The sequence below is a fragment of the Dendroctonus ponderosae genome, unplaced genomic scaffold, assembly GCF_020466585.1.
Source record: "Dendroctonus ponderosae isolate FM_Combo_2020 unplaced genomic scaffold, Dpon_F_20191213v2 Dpon_F_20191213_6, whole genome shotgun sequence".
Classification (NCBI taxonomy): Eukaryota; Metazoa; Arthropoda; class Insecta; order Coleoptera; family Curculionidae; genus Dendroctonus; species Dendroctonus ponderosae.
The window spans coordinates 165,451-192,245 of record NW_026018814.1 but is presented as its reverse complement, the minus strand read 5'-3'; the positions used below and the strand labels follow the sequence as shown (position 1 = coordinate 192,245).

General features: G+C 39.2%; 7 protein-coding genes across 11 annotated transcripts; 5 read left to right on the top strand and 2 right to left on the bottom strand.

Moving 5' to 3' along the window:
* The first annotated feature begins 137 nt into the window (after positions 1 to 137).
* Positions 138 to 2,462, top strand: LOC109546892 (general transcription factor IIH subunit 4). Its single transcript, XM_019918062.2, has 9 exons — positions 138 to 582; positions 642 to 746; positions 804 to 935; positions 991 to 1,176; positions 1,232 to 1,412; positions 1,468 to 1,551; positions 1,607 to 1,800; positions 1,956 to 2,196; positions 2,262 to 2,462. Exons 1-9 carry the CDS (start codon positions 422 to 424, stop codon positions 2,403 to 2,405), a joined length of 1,428 nt encoding a protein of 475 aa, XP_019773621.2. The 5' UTR covers positions 138 to 421; the 3' UTR covers positions 2,406 to 2,462.
* A 284-nt stretch (positions 2,463 to 2,746) lies between these two features.
* On the top strand, positions 2,747 to 5,250 carry LOC109546877 (carotenoid isomerooxygenase). Its single transcript, XM_019918034.2, has 12 exons — positions 2,747 to 2,866; positions 2,946 to 3,063; positions 3,119 to 3,230; positions 3,298 to 3,444; positions 3,509 to 3,717; positions 3,771 to 3,851; positions 3,909 to 3,998; positions 4,051 to 4,175; positions 4,239 to 4,415; positions 4,465 to 4,696; positions 4,760 to 4,920; positions 4,982 to 5,250. The coding sequence occupies exons 1-12, from the start codon at positions 2,747 to 2,749 to the stop codon at positions 5,153 to 5,155; spliced, it is 1,746 nt and encodes a 581-aa protein (XP_019773593.2). The 3' UTR covers positions 5,156 to 5,250.
* LOC109546889 (probable phospholipid-transporting ATPase IIB) lies at positions 5,204 to 12,761 on the bottom strand. Of its 2 annotated transcripts, none has more exons than XM_019918057.2 (18): positions 12,610 to 12,761; positions 9,555 to 9,813; positions 9,338 to 9,487; positions 9,023 to 9,277; positions 8,870 to 8,972; positions 8,606 to 8,813; positions 8,317 to 8,539; positions 8,078 to 8,252; positions 7,775 to 8,022; positions 7,541 to 7,717; positions 7,336 to 7,469; positions 7,137 to 7,252; positions 6,872 to 7,080; positions 6,544 to 6,689; positions 6,274 to 6,487; positions 6,079 to 6,217; positions 5,775 to 5,978; positions 5,204 to 5,715 (listed from the first exon to the last, which is right to left on the bottom strand). In XM_019918057.2, exons 1-18 carry the CDS (start codon positions 12,759 to 12,761, stop codon positions 5,582 to 5,584), a joined length of 3,246 nt encoding a protein of 1,081 aa, XP_019773616.1. In that variant the 3' UTR covers positions 5,204 to 5,581. The 2 variants fall into 2 exon arrangements, with proteins under 2 accessions (XP_019773616.1, XP_019773617.1); XM_019918058.2 differs by lacking the exon at positions 12,610 to 12,761 and adding an exon at positions 10,601 to 10,865.
* On the top strand, positions 12,652 to 13,702 carry LOC109546894 (60S ribosomal protein L29). Its single transcript, XM_019918063.2, has 4 exons — positions 12,652 to 13,082; positions 13,263 to 13,325; positions 13,379 to 13,443; positions 13,534 to 13,702. The coding sequence occupies exons 2-4, from the start codon at positions 13,289 to 13,291 to the stop codon at positions 13,651 to 13,653; spliced, it is 222 nt and encodes a 73-aa protein (XP_019773622.1). The 5' UTR covers positions 12,652 to 13,082; positions 13,263 to 13,288; the 3' UTR covers positions 13,654 to 13,702.
* A 94-nt stretch (positions 13,703 to 13,796) lies between these two features.
* LOC109546888 lies at positions 13,797 to 20,307 on the top strand. 2 transcript variants are annotated; one of them, XM_019918056.2, is made up of 14 exons: positions 13,797 to 14,088; positions 15,416 to 15,649; positions 15,707 to 15,919; positions 15,978 to 16,239; positions 16,289 to 16,495; positions 16,549 to 17,192; positions 17,253 to 17,717; positions 17,779 to 18,034; positions 18,094 to 18,450; positions 18,515 to 18,630; positions 18,689 to 18,905; positions 18,961 to 19,147; positions 19,200 to 19,495; positions 19,781 to 20,307. In XM_019918056.2, the coding sequence occupies exons 1-14, from the start codon at positions 13,894 to 13,896 to the stop codon at positions 19,927 to 19,929; spliced, it is 3,798 nt and encodes a 1,265-aa protein (XP_019773615.2). In that variant the 5' UTR covers positions 13,797 to 13,893; the 3' UTR covers positions 19,930 to 20,307. The 2 variants fall into 2 exon arrangements, with proteins under 2 accessions (XP_019773615.2, XP_019773614.2); XM_019918055.2 differs by having other exon boundaries at positions 18,503 to 18,630.
* A 73-nt stretch (positions 20,308 to 20,380) lies between these two features.
* On the top strand, positions 20,381 to 23,035 carry LOC109546890 (tetratricopeptide repeat protein 30A). The gene is made up of 11 exons (XM_019918059.2): positions 20,381 to 20,554; positions 20,610 to 20,843; positions 20,893 to 21,060; positions 21,117 to 21,252; positions 21,302 to 21,466; positions 21,522 to 21,790; positions 21,840 to 22,036; positions 22,087 to 22,297; positions 22,348 to 22,523; positions 22,577 to 22,785; positions 22,846 to 23,035. Exons 1-11 carry the CDS (start codon positions 20,498 to 20,500, stop codon positions 22,977 to 22,979), a joined length of 1,956 nt encoding a protein of 651 aa, XP_019773618.1. The 5' UTR covers positions 20,381 to 20,497; the 3' UTR covers positions 22,980 to 23,035.
* LOC109546891 (neutral and basic amino acid transport protein rBAT) lies at positions 22,497 to 26,551 on the bottom strand. 3 transcript variants are annotated; one of them, XM_019918060.2, is made up of 10 exons: positions 26,463 to 26,551; positions 26,224 to 26,341; positions 25,184 to 25,351; positions 24,749 to 24,938; positions 24,379 to 24,697; positions 23,790 to 24,326; positions 23,544 to 23,731; positions 23,463 to 23,468; positions 23,226 to 23,387; positions 22,497 to 23,169 (listed from the first exon to the last, which is right to left on the bottom strand). In XM_019918060.2, exons 2-10 carry the CDS (start codon positions 26,312 to 26,314, stop codon positions 23,088 to 23,090), a joined length of 1,743 nt encoding a protein of 580 aa, XP_019773619.2. In that variant the 5' UTR covers positions 26,315 to 26,341; positions 26,463 to 26,551; the 3' UTR covers positions 22,497 to 23,087. The 3 variants fall into 3 exon arrangements, with proteins under 3 accessions (XP_019773619.2, XP_019773620.2, XP_048523415.1); XM_019918061.2 differs by lacking the exons at positions 23,463 to 23,468; positions 26,463 to 26,551 and having other exon boundaries at positions 26,224 to 26,323; XM_048667458.1 differs by lacking the exons at positions 26,224 to 26,341; positions 26,463 to 26,551 and having other exon boundaries at positions 24,749 to 24,981; positions 25,184 to 25,272.
* Between the last annotated feature and the right edge of the window lie 244 nt (positions 26,552 to 26,795).

The window sequence follows — 26,795 nt, the reverse complement described above, 5'->3', positions numbered from 1 at the left end:
CAGATCATCCGGGGCAGGGGAGGTATTTTGAGGCAATGACGTTAGAGAGTTGGAAGCAGCTAATAGATGGCGACAGTGTCAGTAAAAACCTTGTTATCATTTTGTGCAAGGGAGTAAGCTATCTATACTTGTCTTCATCTATGCACAGAACCACAGGGGGGATATTTTGTGCATCTATGGTCATTCATTTGTCAGTCTGTGCATTTGTCTTTTCGCTGCAACAATAATATTATATATATTTTTAAGTCATTTTTAACTGCAATTTTTAGTAATAATAAATTTAGTTAGTGGAAACAGGTTTGCTAGTAGTGTATTGCCCATCTCCTGTAAACATTCGGTATTAAAATTTGCTAACCTCTAAATGGTCCTGAGAAGAATTAAGGCCACCCCAACGATCAGAACTCATTTAATACGAATTTAAATGGCCAATAATGGTATAGGAAGTTCGAAGCAGGATAACTCGTCGCTTATTACTCAAACTAATTTGGAGTGTAAGAATCTCTATGAATATTTGAAGAATCAGCCCCAAAATGTGTTAGACAGATTGTATAACCACCCTGCTATCTGTTTAGCAGTTTACAGGTAAGCTAACTTGGAATGTAGCTTGAGCAGAAAGCATAAGATTTAAATATTGGTTTCAGGGAACTTCCGGAGTTGGCCAGGCAATATGTGATAAGGATACTGTTTGTAGAGCAACCAGTACCTCAGGCTGTGGTAGCGTCGTGGGGCAGTCAAGCATCTTCTAAGTAAATGCTCAAATTCACTAACCATTAAACGAGTTGTTTAACACGAAATCATTGCAGGGAACACAATTATGTGACCAAAGTACTTACTGATTTAAATGTGTGGATCGAGGACTCTCTACCAGGAGGCCTAATTGGCTGGATGCTGTCTCCAACTTTTAAAAAGAACCTAAAGGCTGCCTTGTTGGGTGGGTGAGTTCGAAGCAAACCGTGACCTAATATCAAGGTTAAAATTGGCGATTTTCAGTGGAAAACCATGGAGTATGTCATCAGCTCTTGATGCTGACAAAAATGCTAGAGACGTTGGGTTTTTGGACTCATACTCTTCGGAGAGATGGGAGTGCGTGCTTCATTACATGGTCGGCTCCCAACAACAAGAAGGCATTTCTGCAGATGCCGTCAGAATCCTCCTTCATGCTGGGCTCATGAAAAGGTACATTTTAGCCTACTAGTCTGAATGTTGTTAACGCATTGTCTATATTGTTCAGAGATGAAGAAGACGGCAGTCCTGTGATAACGAGGCAAGGATTTCAGTTCCTACTGCTTGATCGACATGCACAAGTTTGGCATTTTCTTCTACAGTATCTCGATACTGTTCAGCAAAGAGGATTAGACTTGGTTGAATGTCTCACATTTCTCTTTCAGTTAAGTTTCAGCACATTAGGAAAGGTACATTTTTGTTGTATATAAATCTTCCATATAGTACTAACGCTATTTTTTTCAGGATTACAGCACAGAAGGTTTGAGCCCCGGCCTATTAATCTTCTTGCAACATTTAAGGGAATTTGGTTTAGTCTATCAAAGAAAGGTGAGTTGACTCTTGCTAGTCACCAGATTTCTCAAACATGCAAATTTATTTTTAGCGTAAAGCTGGACGTTTCTATCCAACAAGACTAGCCTTAAACATAACGAATAGCCAGAACAAGAATGCTCCAATCCTCGAAGAAGATTCGCCTAAAGGGTACATTGTCGTTGAAACAAATTACAGGGTTTATGCGTACACAGATTCTAATTTACAAGTTGCGCTAATAGCCTTGTTTACTGAACTAATGTATAGGTAAGCCAATTGATTACTTCGGGCACAATTTTTCCCCTTGCAAACGAAATGTTAGGCAACACAGACTGTGAATAAAGTGAGGGAGGAGAGTGAAGAAGAACAACCTAACTTAAGTTCGAAATGTGATTTTCATTAAACTTACTTAACATTTTCAGGTTTCCAAACTTAGTAGTAGGTGTGATAACTCGTGATTCTATAAGACAGGCTCTTCGCGGTGGAATAACCGCAGACCAAATAATCGGCTACCTCAAGCAACATGCTCATGAACGAATGTTAACAGCGGACACAAAACAGCCGCTTCCTCCGACAGTGGTTGATCAAATTAAGCTCTGGGAGCTTGAGAGAAACCGATTGACTTATAACGAAGGCGTGCTCTACAGCCAGTTCTTGTCTCAGGTGAGCTACTGGAAAAGGCATAGGAAAGCTCGAGTTTTTATGAATCAACGTTTTTTTTAAATTAGGCCGACTTCAACGTCTTGAAAGAGTACGCGCAGTCAAACGGTGTCCTAATCTGGTGCAACAAAGAGAAACGAACACTGGTGATAAACAAAAATGCACATGACGACGTGAAGAAGTTCTGGAAGAAGTATTCAAAAGGGAGTTAAGATAGAAATGTATTACTCGTAAGAATTTGTAAATTATTAATAAATAATTTTGTTATATTTTTGTTTGGTCGCTGTTCCTTTACTTATTTCCCATATGTTTTCCAACAATTTATGTAACTGTTTTAAAACAACATTATTCTAGTACGGACTAACTAATTATATTTCTACGAACTACTATTTTCAGCTGATATTTATTTAAATCTAAGTTTAAATAGGATTTACTCATTGGATTAGCCTGTATTGATTACATAGGCTGCTTCCGACTAATTTTTGCCCTAGAATTGAAAATCTAATTAAGAAATATACTCCCGTTCTACCAGAGTCGTTAGTTAAACGAAGAAATGTCTTCTAAACCGAAAACGGTTTTAAGTGAAAAACTTGAACGCGTAACGAGTTCCCAAGCATTTACCTGGTCACCGTTACCTGCGAAGAGAAAGTTGGCTTTTACCGAAAAAAATCAGGTAGTTATACCAGAGACGAAGAATGTCTCTGATTATACAGTACAAGAAAGAACATAAAATATGCTTTGAGCTGTTGTAGACTCAACCATCGCAAAACAGCGGTAATAAAGAGCCGTATTATCCAAACTGCGACTCTGAAATCTGGCTAAGGTCTTGCAAGCAGGAAGTCACTGAACCTTTACAAGGTGAAACCAAAGGTAAATAATTAGAAAATCTTTGACGAAGACAATTTAATTTAAAATTTGATTTCAGGTAAAATACCGACTTGGCTGAATGGAACTTTGCTGAGAAATGGTCCCGGAACCCTTCAAGCGGGTGAAAACGAGTTTCAACATATCTTTGATGGCTCAGCTTTATTGCATCGGTAAAGAACCATTTTCAAGACAAACTGCTCAGAAAATTGCAAAACGTCTTCCTATTTATTCTGTTAGGTTTGGAATAAATAATGGCAACGTAACTTATCAATGCCGATTTCTGCAATCCGAAATATACAAGAAAACCTGCAACGCAAACCGCCTAATAATCACAGAATTTGGAACCAAAGCAGTAACAGATCCCTGCCAGAGCATCTTTCAACGGTAAACTGAATATTTTAGTGAATAATGTTAAAATTGCATTTAAGCTAGTTAAGTTAACATTCAGGATTAGTACGATGTTCAGTCTAAATGCATCGGCCTCGGATAATTCCTTGGTGTCGATTTATCCATTCGGAGACCAAGTGTATGCTTATGGCGAAATGCCTTTCATCCACAAAATCGATTTGCAAAGCCTGGAAACCTTGGATCGAGTTGATTTACACGACCAAATAAACATAGTGATCCACACTTCGCATCCACATATTATGGAAAATTGTAAGTACCATTATTTGCTCTTTCCAAAAAGCGTAATTTCTGTTCGACTTAAGCCAGTGTGTACAACTTGGGATTATCACTACACGCATCAGGGCCTTACCATTCAGTCGTATGCTTCCCAAAGACGCTGGAAGGTATTAATTTACAAAGAATCAACATTAAAAGAGAAAATTAATCAACATATTTAACAGATTCAGATCAATCAATGTTCGATAACGCCAAAATCGTGGCTTCAATACCCGCAAGATGGCCTTTACATCCTTCATACATGCATACTTTTGGTATCTTAATCCCCCGATGCGTATCATTTTTAATTTCATAGATATTTTGCAGGAATAACAGACAAATACTTTGTGATAGTGGAGCAACCTTTAAGCTTATCGATCCCCGCAACTTTAGCTCTTAAAGTGCAAAACGAACCTCTCTCTGGGGCCTTCCGATGGTACGGCAATGAATATGTGAGTTTGAAATTAGGTGTTCCAAACTGGAAAAGCGCCTTCTCGGAAATAAATTTATTTTAGACCCAAGTCAATGTGGTATCGAGGAAGACTGGAGAGATAGTGCGAACGTTTCAAGCAGAAACTTTTTTCTTTCTTCATATTATCAATCAATATGAAGACTCCGGTCATGTTGTTATAGATGTATGTGCTTACAGAGATCCTTCAATGCTCGACTGTATGTACGTTGAAACTCTGAAGGCAAGTAGAATTAAATGGCAAAACTCCAATGCCACTTCAAATATTTCAGAATATGCAATCAAACCCAGACTACGCAAAAATGTTCAGAGGACGACCGATTCGCTTCGTTCTGCCACTAAACCCGCAATCTCAACAAATCGCAGGCGAATCCAATTTAATAACCTTGAGAAATACTCAAGCTCTTGCAATCTACCTACCAAATGGCAATATTCATGTTAAAGCAGAAAAACTCTGCAATTTGGGTTGCGAAACCCCACGAATTTACTATGAAAGATACTCAGGTAAGGCAAAAGTACACGCACGTTTAATCAAGTCTAAAGGTTCATAAAAGATTAATTTTCCAGGGCGAAAATACCGATATTTCTACGCAATCAGTTCAGATGTAGACGCGGAAAATCCAGGAGCGATTATCAAAGTAGACACAAAAGAAAAAACGTGCCGAACTTGGCAGCAAGAAAATTGTTTCCCAGGAGAACCAATCTTTGTCCCATCGCCCCAAGCTAAGGTGGGTCTTAAAAGCACTTTATTTAATAAATTGTTTACCTGCAAATAAATTCGATTTTCAGACTGAAGACGACGGACTTATTCTATCAATTATCTTGCGAGGACATGGAGAAACCAATCACGTGGGTCTTTTGATCATTGATGCGCGAACTTTTGAGGAAATTGGAAGAACTGAATTCCAAACAGACAGTCCTGTTCCGAGATGTTTACACGGTTGGTTTTTCCCGCGAAGCTAAAGCGGATTGCATGGACATCCATAGCTCAGGTTAAATAATACTATTTCCTTTACGTTATTGTTCTAATAAATTAATAAAATGTATAATTAACAACATATGTTAGTAGTAATCAATAAAATATACTAACATCTATCTAGATATAGAATCTTCTATTCAGAATAAATAAAAAAAGCCTAACATCATTGACTATTTGCTATATTGCGAGTCGTTCGGTTAGGTAATCGGAGAAAAGACAAAAATTAATATTCAATAAACTAGCATACTATGATACAAATGCCATAACATAAATGTACTTTTTTTGGTTTAGTAGAGAATTGCCGATAATTGATGTTACCCTTAGCGTTACCTTTAAATTAACGTTAATCGAAAAATATCTGACGATTTGTCATTTTGAAACTTTGAGTCGTAATTATCACATTTGAAAGATTATGATAGTTTAGTGTAACTTGGGGGAGAGAATTTCTTTCGTAAGAATTTTAGAATGTAAAGTGGCAAGCATGATATTAGTGTTATTCCGGTTACTTTCCATAAGAAATCCAACGTTTTGATGAATTCAGCATCTGTAATTCACGCGTTAATTAATCACCCTAATAATTCTAAATGGGAATGAACTACTTACCAAAATAATCGTGGAGAATAATCAGGGACAAGCCATAAAGAGCCAGAGAGAAAAATTCTGCCAGAATCATCAGGCAATGCCAGGTCCTGATGTTGAGGGCTACCATGATAAGTTCCGTTAAAATTAGTGATGTAAAACTAATGGCTACGATGTGAATAAACTCGTCTTCGAAGAGTAACAGTGCTCCATACATTATTACACCTCCTGAAACGAAATTATACAGTTAATGATTAAAGCTTTAAACTTTCAAACCATTACATAAGATGGGTATTTCTCTAAAAAAACACCAGTTTGCATTACTTACCCTGATAAATTGACACCAGCACCCATATGAAAAATGTTTTATAAGACAAACTTCTTCCTTTTGCCAGGTCTTTATAAAGCTCGGGATATGTAAGTGCAATTTCTGGGCTAACATCTTGGTCTAAAACTAAGCTGAATACCTGCAAAACACCTTCAGTCAACAGGCCTGGGGGAATTGGACCAACAGAAAACTTACTGGAAACATTGTGTAAACTGTGGCGTAGCCTACCATTAAAAAGCCTTGATAAAGTGCGACCGAACTCAAGTAGAATACACTACTGAAAACCGCCTGCATGGTCGATATAATTAAGCCTCTATGAATAACGAATTGCGATAAAGAAGCCGATCTTTTATAAGATTTTCGGCCATGCACGAGAAGAAGCCGCGCCAGATGCGAAAACTGTGGAATACTATAGAAAAGGGCATTTATAGTGTTTCAGATGATGTTAATATGATGAATAATTACCTGAAATCCCCAGCCAAACTTGCCTGTTTCCCTTCACGCCCTTCAATTCCGATGCCTGCATCCGCTTGCTGAATCATACTGACATCGTTACCGCCATCACCTACAGCTGCTGTACGCTTTCCTGTATGTTGCTGTATTAGTTGAACCTACAAAAAAGAGGGTTTACCAGAAGACTGAGGAGATTAAGAAATAAATTATATTCAAGAGTTGCGATTTGGCGCCCACTGCTTGATACCGGTGAGTTTTTGTGTGTTTGTGAAACGTCAATAAAAAACCGACGTGCTAACAGCCCGAAAAACTCACCAGTTTCAACAAAATTATTGCTTACCACTTGGGCTTTCTGTGTAGGAGAGCATCGACAGCATACAACCGACGGTGCGGCTGTCGCTAATTCCATGAATTCCTGCTGGTAATAAGACAGGCAAACCTCTAAGCTTTCGCCGCTAATCACCAAGGCACAATCTTGCTTTTTCCTGTATGCGTTCAGTTCTAAATGGGCGTCAGTGCGAGTCACAACTTTCTTAAACACATGCAAACCTGCAAACCGCATTTATACGAGTTTTGCGGGGATTAAATTAAACAACAAACATTACCTTGTGTTCGGGAAACTAATCGGGAACTTTTGGCTATGCATGTTGCAGTCTCCAATTTATCACCAGTCAGCATCCAGATTTTAATGCCGGCGTTTCTCAGGACTTCTAACGTTGTTCTTAAACAGAAGATTTATTTTTAAGCATAATTTAACATAATGAGCAATTTTTATGTAGAATGTTTTCAGGGCTTTATGCTCACCTCACATTATCCTGCAGTTTATCTTCGACTCCAGTAATGCACAAAAGTTCCATTTCTCTCTCTAGAGATTCGACCACCTGAGACACCCTCGTGACTCTATCGACAGTGGAGAGTCGTGCAGCATTATAACGTTTCTATAAATATAAATAAATTTATTCAGCCTTTGGTCACTATTTCCGGGAAATAAATCATCCCGTGAATTTACCTCAAAGTCAAAATACTGCTCCTCAGTAAGAACTTTCTTAGCAACCACCAAAGTGCGTAAGCCATCCCTTGCCATGTTTCCCACTTCCTCATCCAGCCAATCGGTGTACTGAACAATAGCAGCCATAACAACATCAGCGCCTTTCAGATAAAATAGAATTTCGCCGGTTGTCAGATCCTAAAATCCCAAATTTTCAACAACCCGTTTTGTTTAACAACAATCTTTAAGACTCACCTTCACAATTATCCCCATTCGCTTTGTTTCACTAGTAAAAGGAAAATTTTGCAGAATGGCGTAGTTCATTAAGCGACCATCTGGAGCTTTGAGCTGCATGGAATTCGTGTCTCTCCGGAAAAGAGTAAGGCCAACTTCTTGCGTCCAATGGACTAAAGCTACTTCATCCGGACTGGATGCTTGATAGATCACTTCCATTGAAGTGGCCTGTAAATGCTGGTCGGCTTCAGTTTCAGAGGCAATTGAGCCTGAAATAATTCAATCATGTTTCAATGCCTTCTTTCTTCTTCTTTCTTAACTTACCTGAATCATGATTGTCACTTTCGTATGTAGGCGTCACATTATGACAGAGAGCTAATGCTTGAACCGCATCTTTTACCCGAGTGGTTTCCGATCGTCTAAACTGAGTTGGAACCCCGTTATTCAACATTGGACTTTCCCCACTGCTTAAATAAGCTGTTCTTAAAACGGCAGTAACCTAAAACGGTGAGATAATGAAATGTATGTGAATTATATATGGAGAGCGGCAACCCTGATTTTACCTCATCGAAACTGTCGCCAGCATAGCAGCCAGACCCAAGATGCAATCGCTTCAAAACCATCGAATTTTGTGTTAAAGTCCCAGTTTTATCCGATAGCAAATAAGAAATTCTTCCCAACTCTTCAGGGATGGTTGTACAACGAACTGCAGTTCCTTTCATATGGGGATCTTTGCCAATCGACCACGAGTAGTAAGATTTGCCCATATCAAGATTCACTCTCAAACTGCGTCGTGGAAAAATCAAAATACAGTTCGCTTTACAGTTTGGACGGATAAAAATGGTAGATCACCTTATGGGAATAATATAGGAAAACAACAGTACAAATCGGAACAGATATCTGTACCAAGGCCCATTAAATCCTTTCAGTACGATCATCAAAAACGCCAATCCAATAACAGCCACAAATAAAAGCTTGGTAATGGTATTGACCTCGATGTCTAAAAGGCCAACTTTTGATCTTGGCTGGGAATTGTTCATAACGGATCTGGTTTCGGGGCCTAAAAGCGAAAATAGTTCTCAACACCAAATTGGCTAAAATTCCCCAAAGTTTTACCTGTATAAATCACTACGCCGGTAGCTTGGCCAGACGCTATAACGCAATTGGTCCATAAAGTGTTTTCTAAATCCAAACTTTCATCAGTGTTCACTGAGTCCATCTGAAATGTTGGTAAATTAGAAAAAAATCATTAACCACTAGACTGCCTACCCTGCTAAAAGTGCCAATGAACGAATGAATATCTTTCTGCGGTTTCTCTGCATAGAGTTCGGCAGATATTTCAAAGAGCTGATGATCATTTGCCAATTTCTGCGTCGCTGGCACAGCCAGCCTCAGTTTCCAATCAGTTTCACCGTCAAGCTGATCAGTCCGGACAAACACTGTGCCGCTACTTTCAGACGTTCTAAGCAGCACTAGATCAGCGGGTACCCTTTCGTCTTTATCTACTATGATTAAATCACCAACCTACGAATTAATGCAGTGTAAGATTATTAACCTTATGATAAAGCCATTTGAGCTAAATACCTTTAGTTTGTGGGCAGCCACTATTTCATATGGCCTATTTCTATCATTTAGCAATCTTTTGCATTTTTGGTTGTTGACTTCTTGGTCTCGTTTATGTCGCCGGAGATCATCAATAGCTTCACGGCAAATCGTAATAAATAGTACAAAACACTACAAGAACAGATAAAGGAATTAACTAAAAAAATCCAAGAGGTTGTGGGAGTAGTAGGCGTCTTACCAATGGGCCCCAATAGGTATAGAGGTAACCAATTCGTATGTCCGGAACAAATTGACTCGTTGCCATAATCAGAAAGTAAAGGTTCAAAAAGAACTTAAACTGTTGATAAAGCACCATGGGTAGAAACGTGATGATGTTGTATTTTTGGTTTCTTATCGCATTCGCAGGGAATTGACCAGGCGTCAACTTTCCCAAGTTGATGTTCCGGGATTTTAATTCCTTCGGGCCGCAACATCTTTTAAATATGTTGCACCAACAGCTATAACAAAACAACATTGTGAACATACTTCAATGGTTAAGTGTAAATTATATTGAGTGTGAGACAAACAAATTGACAAGAAACTGGGTATGATTAACAACTTGGGATTAAAATATGTTTGAATTCATGTAAACCAAGCTAAAGTATTTTAATATTTGATTAAATAAATATGGCTGCATCTCCATTTAAGTTATTATTAAAATGTGCGGTGAGTGGCGCTGACAGAGTATTTTTTTAAATGATGATTATGATAATAAAGCGAGTGTTTGATCTCAAGTAACTTCATACTTTAACAAGCATACAAGGATGTTTTAACAGTAACGCTAACTATCGTTACTGTTATCTACATGCTGCAGTAGATAAATTGCATTTCCTTAGATACAACAGGCACGCTTTTCGTCGTAAACGCCGCTGTTTTTCGGCAAAATATGAATAATTCAAAGAGCAACCATCACAGATCGAGTTAGTTAAACGCAACGTTATGTGAACTAGAACTCCAGTATGTAGTGTGAGATGAAGGATATTGCAAATTGCCCCGAAAGATGAAAACAAGATAAAATGCCACATTTCTAGTGAGCTCATGATACCAATCTGAGTTTTAAAACTATATCAGCGGTTAAGCCTAGGAGTGACACACTTTGTAAACATGGGGTTGTCAGGCCATTGCATTCAGATCTTATTGTGGCAATATCAGTAATTTTGATAAACATTAGGACTTTACGTCTGCGCAAAATTACCTCGAGATTTACGGGCAATTATCTAAAACCGTTGAAATGTAGTTTGTTACCTAAATGGCGATTCTTTCTGCGCCTTCGTTAGAAGGGGAATGTCCTCTTTTGTCGTCTTCGTTAGACCACCTTGAGATTCAACATCCATTTTTTTCTAAATGTATTCGTTTAACGCACTTAGTTGCACAAGACGTGTATTACATTTTTCACATTTACACAAACTAATTAATCGTTTTGGCTTTTATGATATCATTTACGCACAGAACAACTCTGAATTTATTTACGTTACGAAATGTCACTCAACGTCTAGTAGTAGACGGAACAGATCAACTGTGAGTCGTAGATTTGGCTTCATTGGATTGGCAACAGTGCTTTCATCGAGCTGAGCAAGGAAATTTCAAACTATATATACAGGGCGAAGAGCAAAGAAGGAATAAATTTTAAATTATTTATTATCTGTTATTTTTTTAAGTTTCGTGAAAATGTTACCCTTTTAAAAGATAATATACAGTGTGAACCAAAGAGAAGTGGCATAACTTCATGCTGCTCGTTCCACAATAGATGCAAATAAAAAACTTGCAAAAACTACCCTCAGCTACAGAGACTCTAAAGACAATACAGGGTGTTAAAAAAGTTTTGTTTTTCAACCACATCTCAGCAGCTATTTGAAATGAACAATTGAGCGTAAGTGGTAAATTAAAAAGTAGACATTTTTTAAGCTACTTTATAATGGTTAACCCAAAGTTTTTATGTGTCAGCGGCGTAAATTTCAGGGTTGAATTGGATAATTTTGCGTCCAGCTCCTACACACGCTTTGAAAGACCGGTATTTTCTATGCAAAAAGGACCTCTTAGTTTAAAACTCTAATGTCAACAGACCAGAAAAATGGCATTTTATGATAGAAAACATGACACCATGTAGAGCATAAATTTCTACCTTAATTTAAAATAATTCCTTAATTTCGATCCTAAAGCAAAACCTTTGGTCTTGAGCGCTAATGTTAACCGTTTAAGAGAAAAATGGCATTTTAGTATGGAAAAACACGAATAATTTAGTTGGGTATTTTTAAAAGTTCAACAGTGTTTAAGAGTAACACTGGCACAAGAAAAAATGGAACTTTACTCTCACTAAGCAGTTGATTATGATTATCAACTTACTTACAGGGTTGTAAAAATCAGTCTCGTACGATTTGAGTGAAATTTCGACGCATTTTTAGAATCAAGTGGTTTCTATAGGGTGAGCGGGTGAATGTCGGAGTGCAGTTGAGTGTGATTGTCTATTTGTGGTGCATCATTTACAGGATGTTGGTAGATTAGATAGGATTTTGTTCGACAGAGATTGTTAAGGTTTTAGCTTCAAATGTCTTCTATAGAGTGAGTAAATTTCAAGTAGTTGCTTTCAGTTTTAAGATTGAAGTTGCAATGTTTATTTTTATACCTGCATTAACCAGATATTAGTAACCTACCTCTGCATTAACATGGTTGGCAAAAAAATTGATTTGAGCGAAATTTACACACTATTTTCGATTTTAACCACTGACTGCAAATGGACAACTCTTTTCATAAATGTTTGCAAAGTTCATGTATACAGGGCGTAATAAAATAGGGCCATGGGTTTGTTTAAAGTTAAGGGAGCTTAGATTTTCACTCCTCCTTTACGTTTTCCCGGGCATGAATGCTTCTGCTCATACAACAAACCAGTTGCAAAGCTTGTTTGCTTCAAGCCGGATTTTTTAATGTTTGTTCAGCAGTAAACTTGCGAAATTTGGAACCCATCTGGGTTATCTAAATAGCACTCCATGTAACAGGAGACTAAGCAAATAGAGATAGTGGCGATTTTTTCATATATCACCAAGGATAAGTAGTTGCTGTTTATAATTAATCCTTATTACAGGCTTCGGGTATTCGATCACATATAAGCTAGCTATCAGCAGATGGAATCAAAACTAATAAGCTCTAAGGACTTTTCATACTTCAAGGAAGCCTTAGACTGTAGATACATAAATGTGTTCTTAATTACTTGTGCGTGTTCAACGATGTATAAGTAAATAGTCACCGTAACAACTGACCTGCACAAAACACTTCCAACACTCCGTCTCCTTATAGGGTTTCGGTTATTTTTCGCTGTATGGACATCCATTTCGCAATTTCCATGATTCGTTTGCCCTAGCAGAAAATCAGTCTCTTCTTCTACATCGAAATCTTGTAGAGGATATTCCATGCCAGGTCCATATCCAACAATGCTAGACTGTTGACGACATATTCGCGTTTAGTAACCCTGCACTATTGTTGATTGTTTCTGCACAACAAAATTGCCTAATTAAAGAGTTTTTTCTGTCCCATTTGGTAAAGGACAAGTACTTGTCTCTGGTAAAGAAATTGTTTTTTTCTCAACTAAACTCAAGTGTCAAAACTAACCAACACAACACTCACAAGGAGGAATTTTTTGTTGGCCACACTGGGCATTGAAAGGTGTCGACAAACACCGGCTAATTTTGACAGCCTGTTTTAGATCTCCTAAAATCTTCTTTGGTAACATTTGGTGAGTATTGAAGAAAATCTTAATTTTTCAGGAGCATCCCTAACCATTTTTAATTTTTTACATTAAACAATCCTTCAACGGAAGATTTAATTGGAGATTTCAATCGCGTTTTCCTGAAATTTGCGCTTTTAAACCGTCTGAATTTCTCGACGCATAACCTATATTTGTTTACTTTTCCAGCTCTGGAAATTCTAGACTAAAAAACCATGGCCAAGTCAAAGAACCACACGAACCACAACCAAAGTAAGTCAGCTCTTTTCACAGAAATAGTTTCTTAACAAATCGTTTGTTTTTAGACCGCAAAGCCCACAGGAATGGCATCAAGAAACCCAAGAGATTCTTGCACGAATCTACCTTAGGTGTAAGTATCGCATGTTTTAATTAAAATCCCAGTGCTCTACGAGGCCCATTTGGAAACACAGTGAAGATTTAGAGCTGTGATATTTTCTAGATGGACGCTAAATTCTTGAAGAACCAACGCTTTTCAAAAAGGCACAATTTGAGCACCAAAAAGCAGCTGGCTGTAGCTGCACAGAGGAAAGCGAACCGTGAAGCCAAGAGCGCCAAGTAAAATGTGTTTAGGTTACGGTTTTAATAAATAGAAATTAACGAAAAACAAACAGTACTCGTACTTTCAAGTCTGTATTGCCAACAGCAGCGAGCTGTATCCCCCAGTGGCCATCAGCTGTTCGCAAAACAAAAACAAAACCTTAATGCGCATCAAAATAGATATAATTATAGAAATTACTTGACTGAATCACTTCGGTCTTAGCACGGTCTTAGTAGAGTTGAAAGTGATGCAGCCGTAGACATGGCATTGCTAAAAATCGTATTACTTCCAGCGGTTTTGTGCGCTTTACTTGTGAAAAGTGACACAGACGGACAAGTGAGCGATAGGGGCGCACAGACTTACCCCCTGATTTCAGCCGTTTTAGACCACCTGAATGCCAACCCCAATAAGGTCTTCGACTACGATAGAGGCTCTTTGTTAAGTGCCGAAAACAAGGTAAGTGCGTAGGTGAACTTGACAAAGCTCTTCGACTCCAAGGATCACCGCATTCCATTGCTAATATGGACCCCAACATTCATTAATAGCAGTATTAAAATGTGGGACCATTTAAAGTTAAGGCTGTAATTTGCATAACTGCAAGGTGCACATCATGACTTGGTAGGAGATGAGGGATGAACAGGAACGTTTTGATTGTTGCTCTATTCAAGGTGGACAATCTCTCTTTGCATTAATTTTCGAAGAAAACTAGTAGATTGAATCAACGGTGGGGGCCCCAAATCCTAGCCTCACAAACTTCCTTTCAGAGTGAAGAAATTGGGAAAGTGCAAAAACTGCAACTTCATTTCTTTGTGTCAATTCTACTTCATTATCCCTCGATTCAACTCTATTATTAGCTGAAAAAACAGAAGCTTGAATACCTTTTATTGCCGACGTTTCGCCATATTTATTTTTTATCCCCAGGGCTAGTGAATGAAATAGGCATAACGTCGGGAATTTTCGCAAACAGGCTTTCGTTTTTACCCCATCAATTTCCGCTAATAAAGCGAACTCACAAAGACAAATTAGTGACTTTGATAGCGGTGGCGATTTACAAGTATTTAATTTCATATTTTCCAAAGACCAAAGTAGCACATTAATGGATTTTTAATGAAAATTAAAATAGTGATTTTCCTGTGTGTGCTGCTTTTCGCAAAAAAAAACCTTCATAGGTCCTGGTCTTTATCACTGTTCACATGAATCTCGGTGATAATACATTAAATATAATAGACAATTATCGTTAGCAAAATTTCAAAACGACACTAAAGTATTGCTGTTTTCTACTTCCAAACTATTCCAATTTCACAATTTTAGCATATGTGTTAGTTATCCAAACGAGACCTTCAGATAGCAGGGGGTCACTCAAGATGTGCTATATTATTAGCTTAATTGTAGCCTCCACTGATAACTAAATATTTCACATGAATATTTTGAATTTTGTACAACTATTCGAATTCATGCGGCTTCAAAACAAGCATCGGCTTTTTAATTCTTTGTTCCCTGTTCGGGTCTTCCGCTTTTTAAAAAGACAAGTGGGCCTGTTAAATTTTAATAGAGCCTAATTCGAGCCATATAGGCGCAATGACATATTTAGGAAACTCTTAAAAACTGAATCCAATTGAGCAAATCAGTTCAACGAATAGACTCGAATCGAGCGTTTACTTTGCAAATGAAAAGTTCGATGGGTGTAGGATGTAAGCCAGCCCATTAAGCCTGCTCAAGGTGACTGGCAATTGTTGCTTTATCTCCAAATTGCTAGACATTTTCACAAACTTTTCCCTTCCAGGGAAGCGTTATAGAAGTGTCTGTTGAAGTGGAGGTGAGCTGTAACAACAACTACCCGGGAATACCTTGCAATGAACATGCCCTCATATGCAATGCTTTTTTGGGCCCTCATGCTCTTAACTCCAGTGCCTATATGGTACTGAGCGATGTGAGGTGCAGTCCAACAATGGAAAATACAATGGAAGAAGCTGACGAATCCATTGCCAGCACGCGTGAAGCTATTGGAGACCAAAAGGTAACCAGTGAAAAAAGCATCCTTGCAAGTTAAGCATATATGACGTTGTTTTTCTAGTTGGACCTGAGCAATGAGGCACTCAACCCACGACAGGAGAGCGCTGACTTTGTAGCTGTCCGAACTAACGATAACTTATGCGGAGGGTGTCCGTATGATTTGCACACAGACGCCGAAGGAGTGGATGAACTAGTCGACAATGCTCTCAAGCACATAGAAAGTGAGAGATCGCAAAGATACCGAATCACCAAAATTCGACGCCTGCAGCAGCAGGTAGGTTTTCTACGATAGACGATAGATTACAATATATCTGATTGATGTGGGGCTTCAGGTGGTAGCAGGAATTAAGTACATCCTGCTTGCGGATGTCGCCCAGACAACCTGCTCGAAAGATGCTGATGTATCGGCTCTATGTGCTCTGGACGAAAGCATCGATCCCATCGTGTGTAAAGTCTCGTTTATCGAGCAACCCTGGATCAGCAAGAACAAACACATTATTGAAAACAACTGCACCTTGTCGCAGGAATTCGAATGCTTCAACCATTCGTCAAATAGAAAAAACGATGAGAGCAACGAAATCATTCCACACAAAGGTGGGACCTTTCCATGCATTGACAGGCGCTTTTTAGATGGATTTTTCAGATTTAGATATTTCCAAACCGGACGTCGTTCAGAAACCCACAGCGGGCCACAATTTTGATGCAATCGCCCAAACCGGCAATATGGAGGCGCTGATAGATCCAGAACATTTGGCTGATATAGAATCGCAAATTTTACTCGATGTTGGCATTAAAGAGAACCGGCCGAAGAGTTATGCAACGCCTCAGGATCAAACAGTCTATTCTAAAGGTAATAAAGCTAAAGGCTTTTGTGAAATAAAATCTAAAATAGCTTTTCCATAGTGGATGAACCCTTGTCAACCTCCACAGACCTCCAAAGCTTAAAAGTAGAACCTTTACGAACGCTGTACGAGTCGTTGCCAATTGACGAAGAGCAGGAACAAGATGCATATGCGACCATTCCTCAAATCGATTTTCTGTCGCCCACCAAGGCTATTGAATCCATTCCGAACCCTAACTGGTACTGGCTGGAGAAAACGGACCATCAATTCAAAAGAAACGCAAAGGACGACAGTTCATTCGAAGAATCCAATGAATCGAAAAGCGACTCGTCTGAAGAAAAGAAACAGCCAACGGAATCATCCACTTTAAAGCAGCTCGATGAGGGTGTTACCGTTAAAACTAGAAGAAACGTGGACGACACCAGCGAAAGCTTGTCACACTCCAAAGATTCATCTGAGGAGTCAAACAGACCCAAGAGAACGACAACGGACAGCAGTGAAAGCGACTCAGACTCCAAGGATTCATCTGAAGGAGCCGCCAGGAAAGCCGAAGCAACTGAAGCAAAAGATAGGGTTCAGAGGGATGCAAACAGAGACTCAACCGGAGAATCCGCATCCTCATCAACGGAGTCGAAAGAAAAAATTGGGCCAACCAGACAGAGACGATCCATTGGCCAACTAGAAAAGATTCTTCCCGAGGAAAAGGTTGGTGTAATTACTACTACTACTAATAAAAAAAAAAACAAACCTCTTCATGCGTTTTAGATCATTGTTAGGGGATTAGCGGACTTTGCAGCTACATCAATGGACTACATCGACGACGATCACCACAAGAGGGTGATTTTGCAGATTCTGGGCGCAAAAAAACTGAAACTTGACGGTATTTACTATCAGATAATTCTGCGCTTGGGTATCTCGCAATGCAACGAGAACGAGCATAATGACAACTGCAAAGACAAGCTTTTTACGAACTTGACGAAGATTTGCAAAGTGCAGGTGCATGTGGACGACGACTATTCCAATCCGAAAGTTGTGAAATCGCAATGCCAAAATATCAAGAAAGATGAAAATGATAGAAATCGCACTAACTATAGCCGGTACAGACGGCAAATCGTCGGCGCTCCTGCAGATGTACCTGCCGATGATCCCGAAGTAAAGGCAATTATTAAAAAAACCTTAGACAAACTGGATGCTGCATCTGATCACCCAAATAAGCGCAAAACCACTGAGGTGCATAATCAATTACATTTTCAAACGATTTATCTAATCTAATTAATCTATCGAATTCCAGATAGTTTCCGTAACAAGCCAAGTGGTGGCCGGTATCAGATACGTAGTAACGGCGAAAATTGGCCTGACTAGTTGCAAGAAAACAGAGAACAAATTGGGCGACACCTGCGATCTGCTAAACGGAACAGTGCCTGAAACTTGTACGATTGACTTCACGGAACAGCCCTGGGTGAAGAAGACTTACTTCGTAGTTACGTGCAACGATAAGGTGTATAATTTCGGCAATCACGATCGAGTGAGACGAAATTGTCCTGGATGTAAGTAAAGTAGGAAACCTGTGGTCGAATTGAAAAGTTTAAAATGCCCGAATGTTTAGGTCCGTCTGATCTGGACCCGTCTGAAATTGACCACTACTTAACTAAAGGTCTCAGTCATTTGGACTCCAGTTCGACCAGCAACAATCGCTACATTTCAGAGAAAATTCTGCGCTCTACCAAGCAACTGGTTGCTGGTTGGTTTGTGACTATTAAGGCGCAAATCACCGAATCCAATTGCCCGAAATCTAATACAGAGGCCAAGGATTGTACCAAGTTGCAAGGCAGTAAGAGTAAAGTGTGTTCCTTTAGAATCTGGGAACAACCCTGGATTAATTTCACCCAAATTGGAGTCACATGCGATAACGAAGACACGCAAGTATTTCGCTCAAGAAGAGCTATTAGTGATGAACATTTTGGTAAGTGTTGTCTATTAATTAATCCCAAAGCGGTAATTTTGTGACATTTCAGAATCACCTGCAGAGAGAGTGCATGGCAAATCAACTCACGCCGATGCGTTGAAGAATGGTTTCTTGCAATTTATGAACAAGTACAATAAACAGTACAAACATCGAATCGAATTCAACTTTCGTTTAAAGGTAGGTCAAATATTCATTCGACGGTAAGTTAACCGCTAGATTTTCACTCGACTTTTAGGTATTCAGGGACAACTTGAATAGGATAGACCTTCTAAATAAGTACGAAAGAGGAACCGCCCGATACGGAATCACACAATTCGCAGATTTAACTGAAGCAGAATTTTCAAAGCTACACGGCTACCGGCCAGAATTGAGAAACGAGAACGAATTACCATTCGCTCGGGCAAATATTCCAGACATTGAATTACCGACGGATTTCGATTGGCGCGCCAAAGGTACGATTCTACTTTTAAGTATTTTCCTGCAAAATATATTTTTTTAAATGTGTAGGTGCTGTTACTGAAGTGAAAAACCAGGGCTTATGCGGTAGCTGTTGGGCTTTCAGTGTAACTGGGAACATTGAAGGACAATACGCGCTAAAGCATGGCGCTCTACTAGAATTCTCTGAACAAGAGCTGGTTGATTGCGATAAGGAGGACCAAGGATGTAATGGAGGACTGATGGACACCGCTTACAGGTTTGAAGCTTTAACATACTCGCCTTCTTTATTTCCGAATTGTTGTTTAAAGGGTAATTGAAAAAATGGGCGGCTTGGAAAGCGAATCCGACTACCCGTATGAGGGTGCAGATGAGACCTGCATCTTCAACAAAGGCAAAGTCAAGGTGCAAGTTACCGGAGCCTTAAATATCAGTCAAAATGAAACGGACATGGCCAAATGGTTGGTGCAGAATGGACCGATTTCCATCGCCATCAACGCCAATGCCATGCAGTTTTACTTTGGCGGGATTTCGCATCCCTGGGCGTCGCTTTGCAGCCCCAATTCGTTGGATCATGGCGTTTTAATTGTCGGATATGGGGTGCATTGTAAGTGCAAAATAAGCTATCTAAATCTGATCTATCAAGAATTGGAGCCTAAGATATCGAGTTTTATCTCATTGCCATTAATTAAATAAGCTGAAAAAAGTCGATAAACTCAACGTTGAAATGACCTTTTCAATTAGTTCTGTGATTATTGCAATACTTGACGGAGTTTCATAAATATTTTGCCAACATAGATTGCGATATAGTGTTTCAAAAACATCCGAAGATGATCTAATAGTAGTTTGCACTGTTGAATTTGAGTTTTAACGAATATTTTTTCATCTGTAGCTTACGCCTTATTTAATCGAACCATCCCCTACTGGATTGTTAAGAACTCCTGGGGACCATCTTGGGGTGAGCAGGGCTACTATCGCGTATTTCGAGGCGATGGAACTTGCGGCTTGAATCAAACTCCATCAAGTGCCATAGTCGCTTAAGCCGATCGGAGATTATCAATTAACAAGTGTGATAAAGCAATACATTGGGCTGTACTTTTATCACGATTTTAGATTTTCTATACCTATGTTTTTAATCGTATTTTGCAATATATATGTAGATATTTTTTTTAGGTTTTTATGAATGATGTAGTGCAAATGCAAGGTATTTGATAAGACTACCTGGGATGTTTCTGTGCAGCCGAAACATACAATTTACATTTAAAGAATCTCTAATATATCGAGTAACGCAAGATTATATAGATGTTTGCTTGCTTTAGATCTGAATAGAAGGTGGCTTTCAATGAATTGGAATTCGGTGAATGTTATACATATTATATTTGAATTTTGTATGAAAAATTATTAAATTGTTCCAGTGTTTGTATGTGTTTCTATTCATGCTTATTTAATACCTTTCCCAGTGTATCGATTTTCTATGAATACAAACAAACTCCTCAACAACGCAGTTGGGGCATGGAAGCGTCAAAGTCAACATTGTTAAATTTCGATAATTAAAAAAATTGATTAACAGCATTTTTTGCTGTTTATCGTTCAAGAAAGATTTAGAAAAATGTACGCGGCTCATGTGATCAACGACGGTGATTTCACCAAAACCATTTACACCTTGGTGAGTTAATCATTAACAAGAGAACCTCTAATTTATTGCGCAAAAAAACATTTAGATAAAGGAGAATCGGTTCAGCGACGCAATTAAAGTCCTTCACGGAATTCCCGAGTCCAACTGCAGCAGGGCTGGATTATCGCTTTTAGCTTATTGCTACTTTTACATCCAAGACTTTAACAATGCCTCAAGCTACTACGAACAACTAACAGAAATATATCCTGATAATGACGATTACAAGTTGTATTATGCACAGTCACTGTACCAAGCTTGCTTGTATGATCAGGCCTTTCAGGTACTTAATTGCAATTTGAAAGTTCCTTGATTGCAAACAGTTTATCTAGGCCTCAAATAAAATAGTCGACAACCCTGAATACAAATCCCAAATAATGAAGCTACAAGCCGCCATAAAATACAGCCAGGACGACGTTTTATCAGTGAGAAACTTGGTGGATTCCTGCTCGTCAGAAGATCCTGACAAAGAAGTCAATTTGGCTTGCTTGCTTTATAAGGTAAGCTTTTTATTGGGCTTTTAACTCATTCACCAATAGCATTTGAACAATCTAAGGATGGCAACTATGAAGAAGCTCTGGCAAAATTTACGACCGCTTTACAGAACCAAGGCTTCAAGCCTTACCTGGCCTATAATATAGCCTTGTGTTACTACAAGCTGAAGGATTACGGACCATCTCTGAAGTTTTGCGGTAATACTGAACAAGAATCATACGATGGAATCTACTCAGTGGTTTTTAGCTGATATAATTGAAAAAGGCATTCGAGATCATCCGGAGTTAAGCATCGGAATGCAAACCGAAGGAATCGAAGTTCGCTCGGTTGGAAACACCTTAACACTGCATGAAACTTCGCTAACCGAAGCCTTCAATCTGAAAGCTGCAATCGAATTCCAGCTGAAAAATCGTAAGTACAAACTTAATCCGTAGCGCGTGGCTTGAATTAAAAGTGGACTTTTCAGTTGAAGCAGCGCGGGAGGCTCTTACGGACATGCCACCAAGGGCGGAATATGAATTAGACGCAGTCACTCTCCACAATCAGGCCCTGGTGAATTTCGACCAAAACCCGACGGAAGGCTTTGAAAAACTGCAGTTTTTACTGCAACAAAACCCATTTCCTCCGGAAACATTTGCCAACTTGTTGCTGCTCTACTGCCAGCACGAATGCTACGATCTAGCGGCTGATATTCTAGCTGAAAACGCCCATTTAACTTACAAGTACCTCACCCCGGTTAGCAACAGTTTAACTGCAAAGACACGCTTTTAATGCGCTTTTTCAGTATTTGTATGATTTTCTCGATGGAATTATCACTCAACAAACATCGCCTAGTGAGGCCTATCAGAAGTTTGACGAGCTGGCAAGCAGACACACTGAGCAGCTGAGAAAGTTGGCGAAACAAGTACAGGAACATCGAAATCGAGGCGATATTGAAGTGGTTAAAAAGGCAATCATGGAGTACGAAGATTGTCTCGAAAGGTGCTCGCGCCAATTTTGCATCTACATCAATTCTAGAGAATCCATTCTAGATATATCCCTGTCTTGATGGCCCAAGCAAAAATCTACTGGGACTTGGAAAACTATCCTCAGGTGGAGAAAATCTTCCGGAAAAGCGCAGAGTTTTGCAACGAGCACGATACATGGAGACTCAACGTTGCCCATGTGCTTTTCATGCAAGAGAACAAGTTCAAAGAAGCTACAGGGTTCTATGAGCCATTAGTAAAGAAGAACCATTCAGAAGTAGAAGCCTAATTAAGTTGCAACATGTTCAATTAATTTAAAATTTTCAGCTGCTGAATGTAAACGCCATAGTTTTGGCCAATTTATGCGTCTCGTACATAATGACGTCGCAAAACGAAGAAGCTGAGGAACTAATGAGGAAAATTGAGAAGGAAGAGGATCAGATGTCGTTTGAGGAACCAGACAAAAAATACTTTCATCATTGCATAATAAATCTTGTTATAGGGTTAGTAAAATGTGAACCACTAGTCGAGCTATTGATTAACAACATTATTACAGCACTTTGTACTGTTCCAAAGGCAACTACGAATTCGGTATATCACGCGTTATGAAGTCTTTGGAACCATACAATAAAAAGCTGGGTACTGATACATGGTTCTACACCAAACGGTGTTTTCTAAGCTTAATTGAGAACATGGCAAAACATATGATTGTTTTACGGGATTCGATTATACAAGAATCAATTCAGTTTTTGGAAAGTTGCGAAAGTGAGCACGCCCATTAGTAACTGAGGAAAATTTGACCTAACTAAAAAACATATTTTTTAGTACATGGAAAATCAGTGCGGACTGTCGCATATCCGACAATATCCGAAGAGAATGACGTTCCAAATGGAAAAGAAACTGTGAGCTATGAGGCGCGGCAATTGAAACACTTACTTCTAAAGTTGCAGGATTATTAGTAAGTTGCTACTAAGGCTAACGACCTAACAGGAAATTAGAAATTTTTTGCAAAGTTCTGGCCGAGTTTCTTATTAAATTAGAATCGCTTAACGTAACAGCGAACGCACTTACTCCTCCTTCTTTGGCACATACTCCAACACAATCGCTGATTTCCCAGTTACTGGCACCGCTGAGGCTCCTCTTTTAGCTCTGGAATAAAACGTGAATAAAATACGCCGCAAATAAATCAAGAACAATCGGCTTACCCCACATCTTTGAAAGTCGTTTCATTATAGCTGTGGCTGTAGTAACGAACCGTGACATCTTGAAGATTGGTCAACAGGGGAATTTCTTCTGGGAAATTGGCGATTTGCGTTGAATCAGTTGGATTCACTGCTACCAATATTCCAGGACTCCCAGGCGTCACCCTGAGTTAAGTGAACAAATTCGTTCTATTACGATTGTTATTATAATAGCTAAATATTTTGGCAAGCAACGCTTACCTTTGCCTACATCCATAAGCAGCAAAACATGGATAAAAAGTTATTGTTAATAGAGAAAATCAGAAAATTTCAAATACATACCGTAAGAAAGCTAGAATGGTATTGTTGCTTAAACTATACACTCCGCATATTCCTCTCATGATAGAAGGGCTGTGTCTGATTTTCAGCAAAACTGGGGCGGGTACATCAGTTCTGTTAATCAAGGGGGCGCCTGGCAACAGATAAGTTATAATATCTAAAACGTCCTTTGGAACAGCGCTGGTTTTTGCCTGAAAAACACGCAATTTTTAGAAACCTAGCGTACATGTGGGTAACCGATTTTCTTACCTCCCATAAAGGCCACTCGATGGCGTTAATATTAAACGTGTAGTTCAGACTGGTAGCAGTCTCGTTGACTGATATATTGGCCTTCGAAAAAATGTGGCTCTGCAAAGGCATGTCCACCACAAGAGTACCATTCACTTTGTAGGATTCCACTTTGCTAAGATCTTCCGCAACCATCAGCAACCCTGTGCGGGTCTTATTTTTAATCACGTCCTTCCACTGCTGCAACAAAGATCCCAATTGCGGCAAGTTTTCCGTTTTGGAATGCTTGAAAAATGCATATTGGGTCAGCGTTAAGTCTGGGTCCAAGTTGCTGTTGACTTCCTCGTTTTGGAAGGCGGAATCCACCAGCAGAAAAGCAGCATTGCGCAGGCTGATTCCCTTCACATTAGCAAGGGCGAAGAACTTTTCAATTACTTTGGAAAACTGCTCAATCACCACTTTGTTGCGAAAATTTAGATGCGGCTTGTTGAATGGTGCGTAGTAGTACTCACGCCTAGTGTCCGAATATTTCCAGGACGATACGTTGTTCGGACTCACCTGAAAAAATATATAAAATTTTCACATAAAAGGGATTCGATCGTTTAATTACCCAGTTATTAGGAGGCGAAACACTGCTATCAGTAGTCTGCATGTTGCCATTTCGCCAAATGTAGTAATTATCGAACTCCGGGTCTGATTTTTCAGACTTCTCGAACCACACATTGGAGATAGCAGGTTCAACCTGAACAATCACATCGGCTCCATACTTGGTCGCAGTTGCAATTAAAGCCAATCCTTGGGGATTATTCTCCAAAGGCTCATAGGCATCCGCATTCCATTGCACTATCGCGCCTCGGATATTGTCATCCAGCTTCAAATTTTCCGGTTTCGTATCAGCAGGCAGTTGAGTGAGGGGGCCTTGTTGGTACCTGCACAAGGCATTTAATTTTTCGCGAACTAAACTGATGGGGAAAACTTACCAAGTCCTAGGCGGTGGAGGGTCGCATTTGGGGGCAGCATAAATAATCAGAACGGCCCCAACTAGCATAGCAACCCATAGAAACCAGAAGGCAAGGAACAGGAACAATCTCAAGCGTACCCAGAAGGGGTCATCCGCATATAGCATCAGCTCCTCCTTGGTCAAGCCCACAAACGCCGGTTTGGGGTCTTCTGCAATTTGGAGGACACAGGAACAGGATGTCCAAATTACTGTCTAGGTTTTTTATGTGTAATTTTATGAAGCTGTTGGTTTTTATAAAGTTTTTGTTTCAATTCGAGATGGACAAACGGTTTTGATTCAGATTTAAGATTCGAAAACAGCAGATCAGTTGAATTATTTTTCTGAAGTTACTTTAGTTATTTTCAGAACTTTAATAAATAAAATAAAAAAACTGGCTTTTAATAAGGTCACTTACCAAAGTCCATTTTTGTGTCTCCATTCTGAGGACTTTTCCCATCATTATTGAAAATTACCACTTCAGGTATGACTTCTTCATCTGCGGGCAGCATCTTCTCATCGGCACCATCCACCTGTGGGCTGGCTTTTACCTTGATGAGCGATGTGGGTCGCGAAAGCGCTTGTTCTGCAAAACGAAAAAGACTACCGATGTAGGGACTTGAAACGGGTTTGAGAATGCATCTACTGCAATTTTCTCTGTTTGCTTTCGTTGATAAATTCTTCGATAAATGTTAAGAGTGGCGCGACGGACCATTAAAATTGAAATTGTTTAGTTTACCACCACTAACAATGTTATCTTTCACTTAAGTAACATTTAACGGATTTATAGTTATAGTTTATGAGAACATTAAGGCAACTCTGCTACCATAAAATGTTTCCTAACGGGTTTCATAAGTGTATGTCAATAACTAATTTAAGAAAATTAAAGAAACATCTTTGTAAAGAACTTGTTTATACATTTATTTTATAATTATTTTCTTTTTCTGGGGGGATGTTCTTCGATTTAGTCATCCCTTATTCTATGCGCCTGATCAGCATCAGATATCGTTGGTGTCAAGAAGTCGTGCCTCAAAGATATTTGGTACATAATGTTGCAAAAATTACAGGAGGGTTCATCTCCTGATCAGAACTGGTTCGGAAGACAATTTCAGCAGATCATACAAGGGGCGGATTTAGGACAATGGGGCAAGCAGGTGGTGTAAAGCATAGGAAACATATCAATGCTTGCCCTACTCATAGGGCTAACGCTTTCCTTCTTTTTATATAAAAACGTAAGTACTACAGATTGAAATTGAAGAGCAATGGGATGAAGCCGGAAACAGAATCGGGTTTTGGGCTGAGAATAAAGAATAATGATTCAACAAGCAAAAGTGTACTAAACAACTCTCATAACCTGAAATTCTGACGAAGTTATAAGGAATTCATGTAAATCCCTGCTTATCTGGTTTAAGCTAAATCACTTAAAATTCTACTTTAGTGGAAATGTGTGATTCTCACCTTCAATCTCCTTTTCTGGGATCGGCTTATAAGTGGCATTGGCGACTTCAGGGCTCGTTTTCACTGTGAGCTCTAATTTATTTTTATCCATTGTAGATGTGATTGCTCCCAGTCAAAGCTCCAAGAGATCAGGGTCAGGTCTATTAAAAAATTATCCTATTTATTCTAATTATCGACACAGGGAATGGGAGCGTCAGATGGTCAGATCTATGTCAATTTGTCAAAAAAATCGATATTACCCCTATCGATGCTGCAATCGGCGTCTGCTGAAACCACATCAGAAAAAGGACCCAACCGGCCTTTAATAAAATCCTGCGATGGTTTTCCTCAAAGTTTCCAAGTCAGGAAAGTGAAACTTAAACAAAGCTTTTTAAAAAACCCGCTGCAATCTGGAGATTTCAGCGAAACCAACCCTAAATAAGCCATTACTAGATTACCTGGTTGCCTGTATTATCGTGAAAACATAACAAGCGTCTAGGTAGGGGTTTGTTATGATTTAAGACGATTTAAAGATAGGTGATTTTTTCCCGGTATTTTGTTGTAACCGTAAACTCTTTGGATTTTATTAATAT

What these genes read in the sequence shown, in the direction of transcription:
- LOC109546877 (XM_019918034.2), top strand. Translation starts at nt 2,747, where the DNA reads ATGTCTTCTAAACCGAAAACGGTTTTAAGTGAAAAACTTGAACGCGTA. An exon ending in CTTTTACCGAAAAAAATCAG is followed by an intron (nt 2,867 to 2,945) that starts GTAGTTATACCA and finishes GAGCTGTTGTAG; the next exon opens with ACTCAACCATCGCAAAACAG. An exon ending in TCCACATATTATGGAAAATT is followed by an intron (nt 3,718 to 3,770) that starts GTAAGTACCATT and finishes GTTCGACTTAAG; the next exon opens with CCAGTGTGTACAACTTGGGA.
- LOC109546888 (XM_019918055.2), top strand. Translation starts at nt 13,894, where the DNA reads ATGGCATTGCTAAAAATCGTATTACTTCCAGCGGTTTTGTGCGCTTTA. An exon ending in TTCGACGCCTGCAGCAGCAG is followed by an intron (nt 15,920 to 15,977) that starts GTAGGTTTTCTA and finishes GTGGGGCTTCAG; the next exon opens with GTGGTAGCAGGAATTAAGTA. An exon ending in AATTCAACTTTCGTTTAAAG is followed by an intron (nt 18,631 to 18,688) that starts GTAGGTCAAATA and finishes CTCGACTTTTAG; the next exon opens with GTATTCAGGGACAACTTGAA.
- LOC109546891 (XM_019918060.2), bottom strand. Translation starts at nt 26,314, where the DNA reads ATGGATAAAAATAAATTAGAGCTCACAGTGAAAACGAGCCCTGAAGTC. An exon ending in CCTCCACCGCCTAGGACTTG is followed by an intron (nt 24,698 to 24,748) that starts GTAAGTTTTCCC and finishes TGCCTTGTGCAG; the next exon opens with GTACCAACAAGGCCCCCTCA. An exon ending in ACGACTTTCAAAGATGTGGG is followed by an intron (nt 23,170 to 23,225) that starts GTAAGCCGATTG and finishes GTTTTATTCCAG; the next exon opens with AGCTAAAAGAGGAGCCTCAG.
- LOC109546894 (XM_019918063.2), top strand. Translation starts at nt 13,289, where the DNA reads ATGGCCAAGTCAAAGAACCACACGAACCACAACCAAA. An exon ending in CCACACGAACCACAACCAAA is followed by an intron (nt 13,326 to 13,378) that starts GTAAGTCAGCTC and finishes GTTTGTTTTTAG; the next exon opens with ACCGCAAAGCCCACAGGAAT. An exon ending in TGCACGAATCTACCTTAGGT is followed by an intron (nt 13,444 to 13,533) that starts GTAAGTATCGCA and finishes GATATTTTCTAG; the next exon opens with ATGGACGCTAAATTCTTGAA.
- LOC109546892 (XM_019918062.2), top strand. Translation starts at nt 422, where the DNA reads ATGGCCAATAATGGTATAGGAAGTTCGAAGCAGGATAACTCGTCGCTT. An exon ending in GGCAGTCAAGCATCTTCTAA is followed by an intron (nt 747 to 803) that starts GTAAATGCTCAA and finishes AAATCATTGCAG; the next exon opens with GGAACACAATTATGTGACCA. An exon ending in GTTTAGTCTATCAAAGAAAG is followed by an intron (nt 1,552 to 1,606) that starts GTGAGTTGACTC and finishes ATTTATTTTTAG; the next exon opens with CGTAAAGCTGGACGTTTCTA.
- LOC109546890 (XM_019918059.2), top strand. Translation starts at nt 20,498, where the DNA reads ATGTACGCGGCTCATGTGATCAACGACGGTGATTTCACCAAAACCATT. An exon ending in ACCATCTCTGAAGTTTTGCG is followed by an intron (nt 21,253 to 21,301) that starts GTAATACTGAAC and finishes AGTGGTTTTTAG; the next exon opens with CTGATATAATTGAAAAAGGC. An exon ending in ATAATAAATCTTGTTATAGG is followed by an intron (nt 22,524 to 22,576) that starts GTTAGTAAAATG and finishes ACATTATTACAG; the next exon opens with CACTTTGTACTGTTCCAAAG.
- LOC109546889 (XM_019918057.2), bottom strand. Translation starts at nt 12,761, where the DNA reads ATGGAATATCCTCTACAAGATTTCGATGTAGAAGAAGAGACTGATTTT. An exon ending in CGGCGTAGTGATTTATACAG is followed by an intron (nt 8,814 to 8,869) that starts GTAAAACTTTGG and finishes TTTCGCTTTTAG; the next exon opens with GCCCCGAAACCAGATCCGTT. An exon ending in TCCTATATTATTCCCATAAG is followed by an intron (nt 8,540 to 8,605) that starts GTGATCTACCAT and finishes TCCACGACGCAG; the next exon opens with TTTGAGAGTGAATCTTGATA.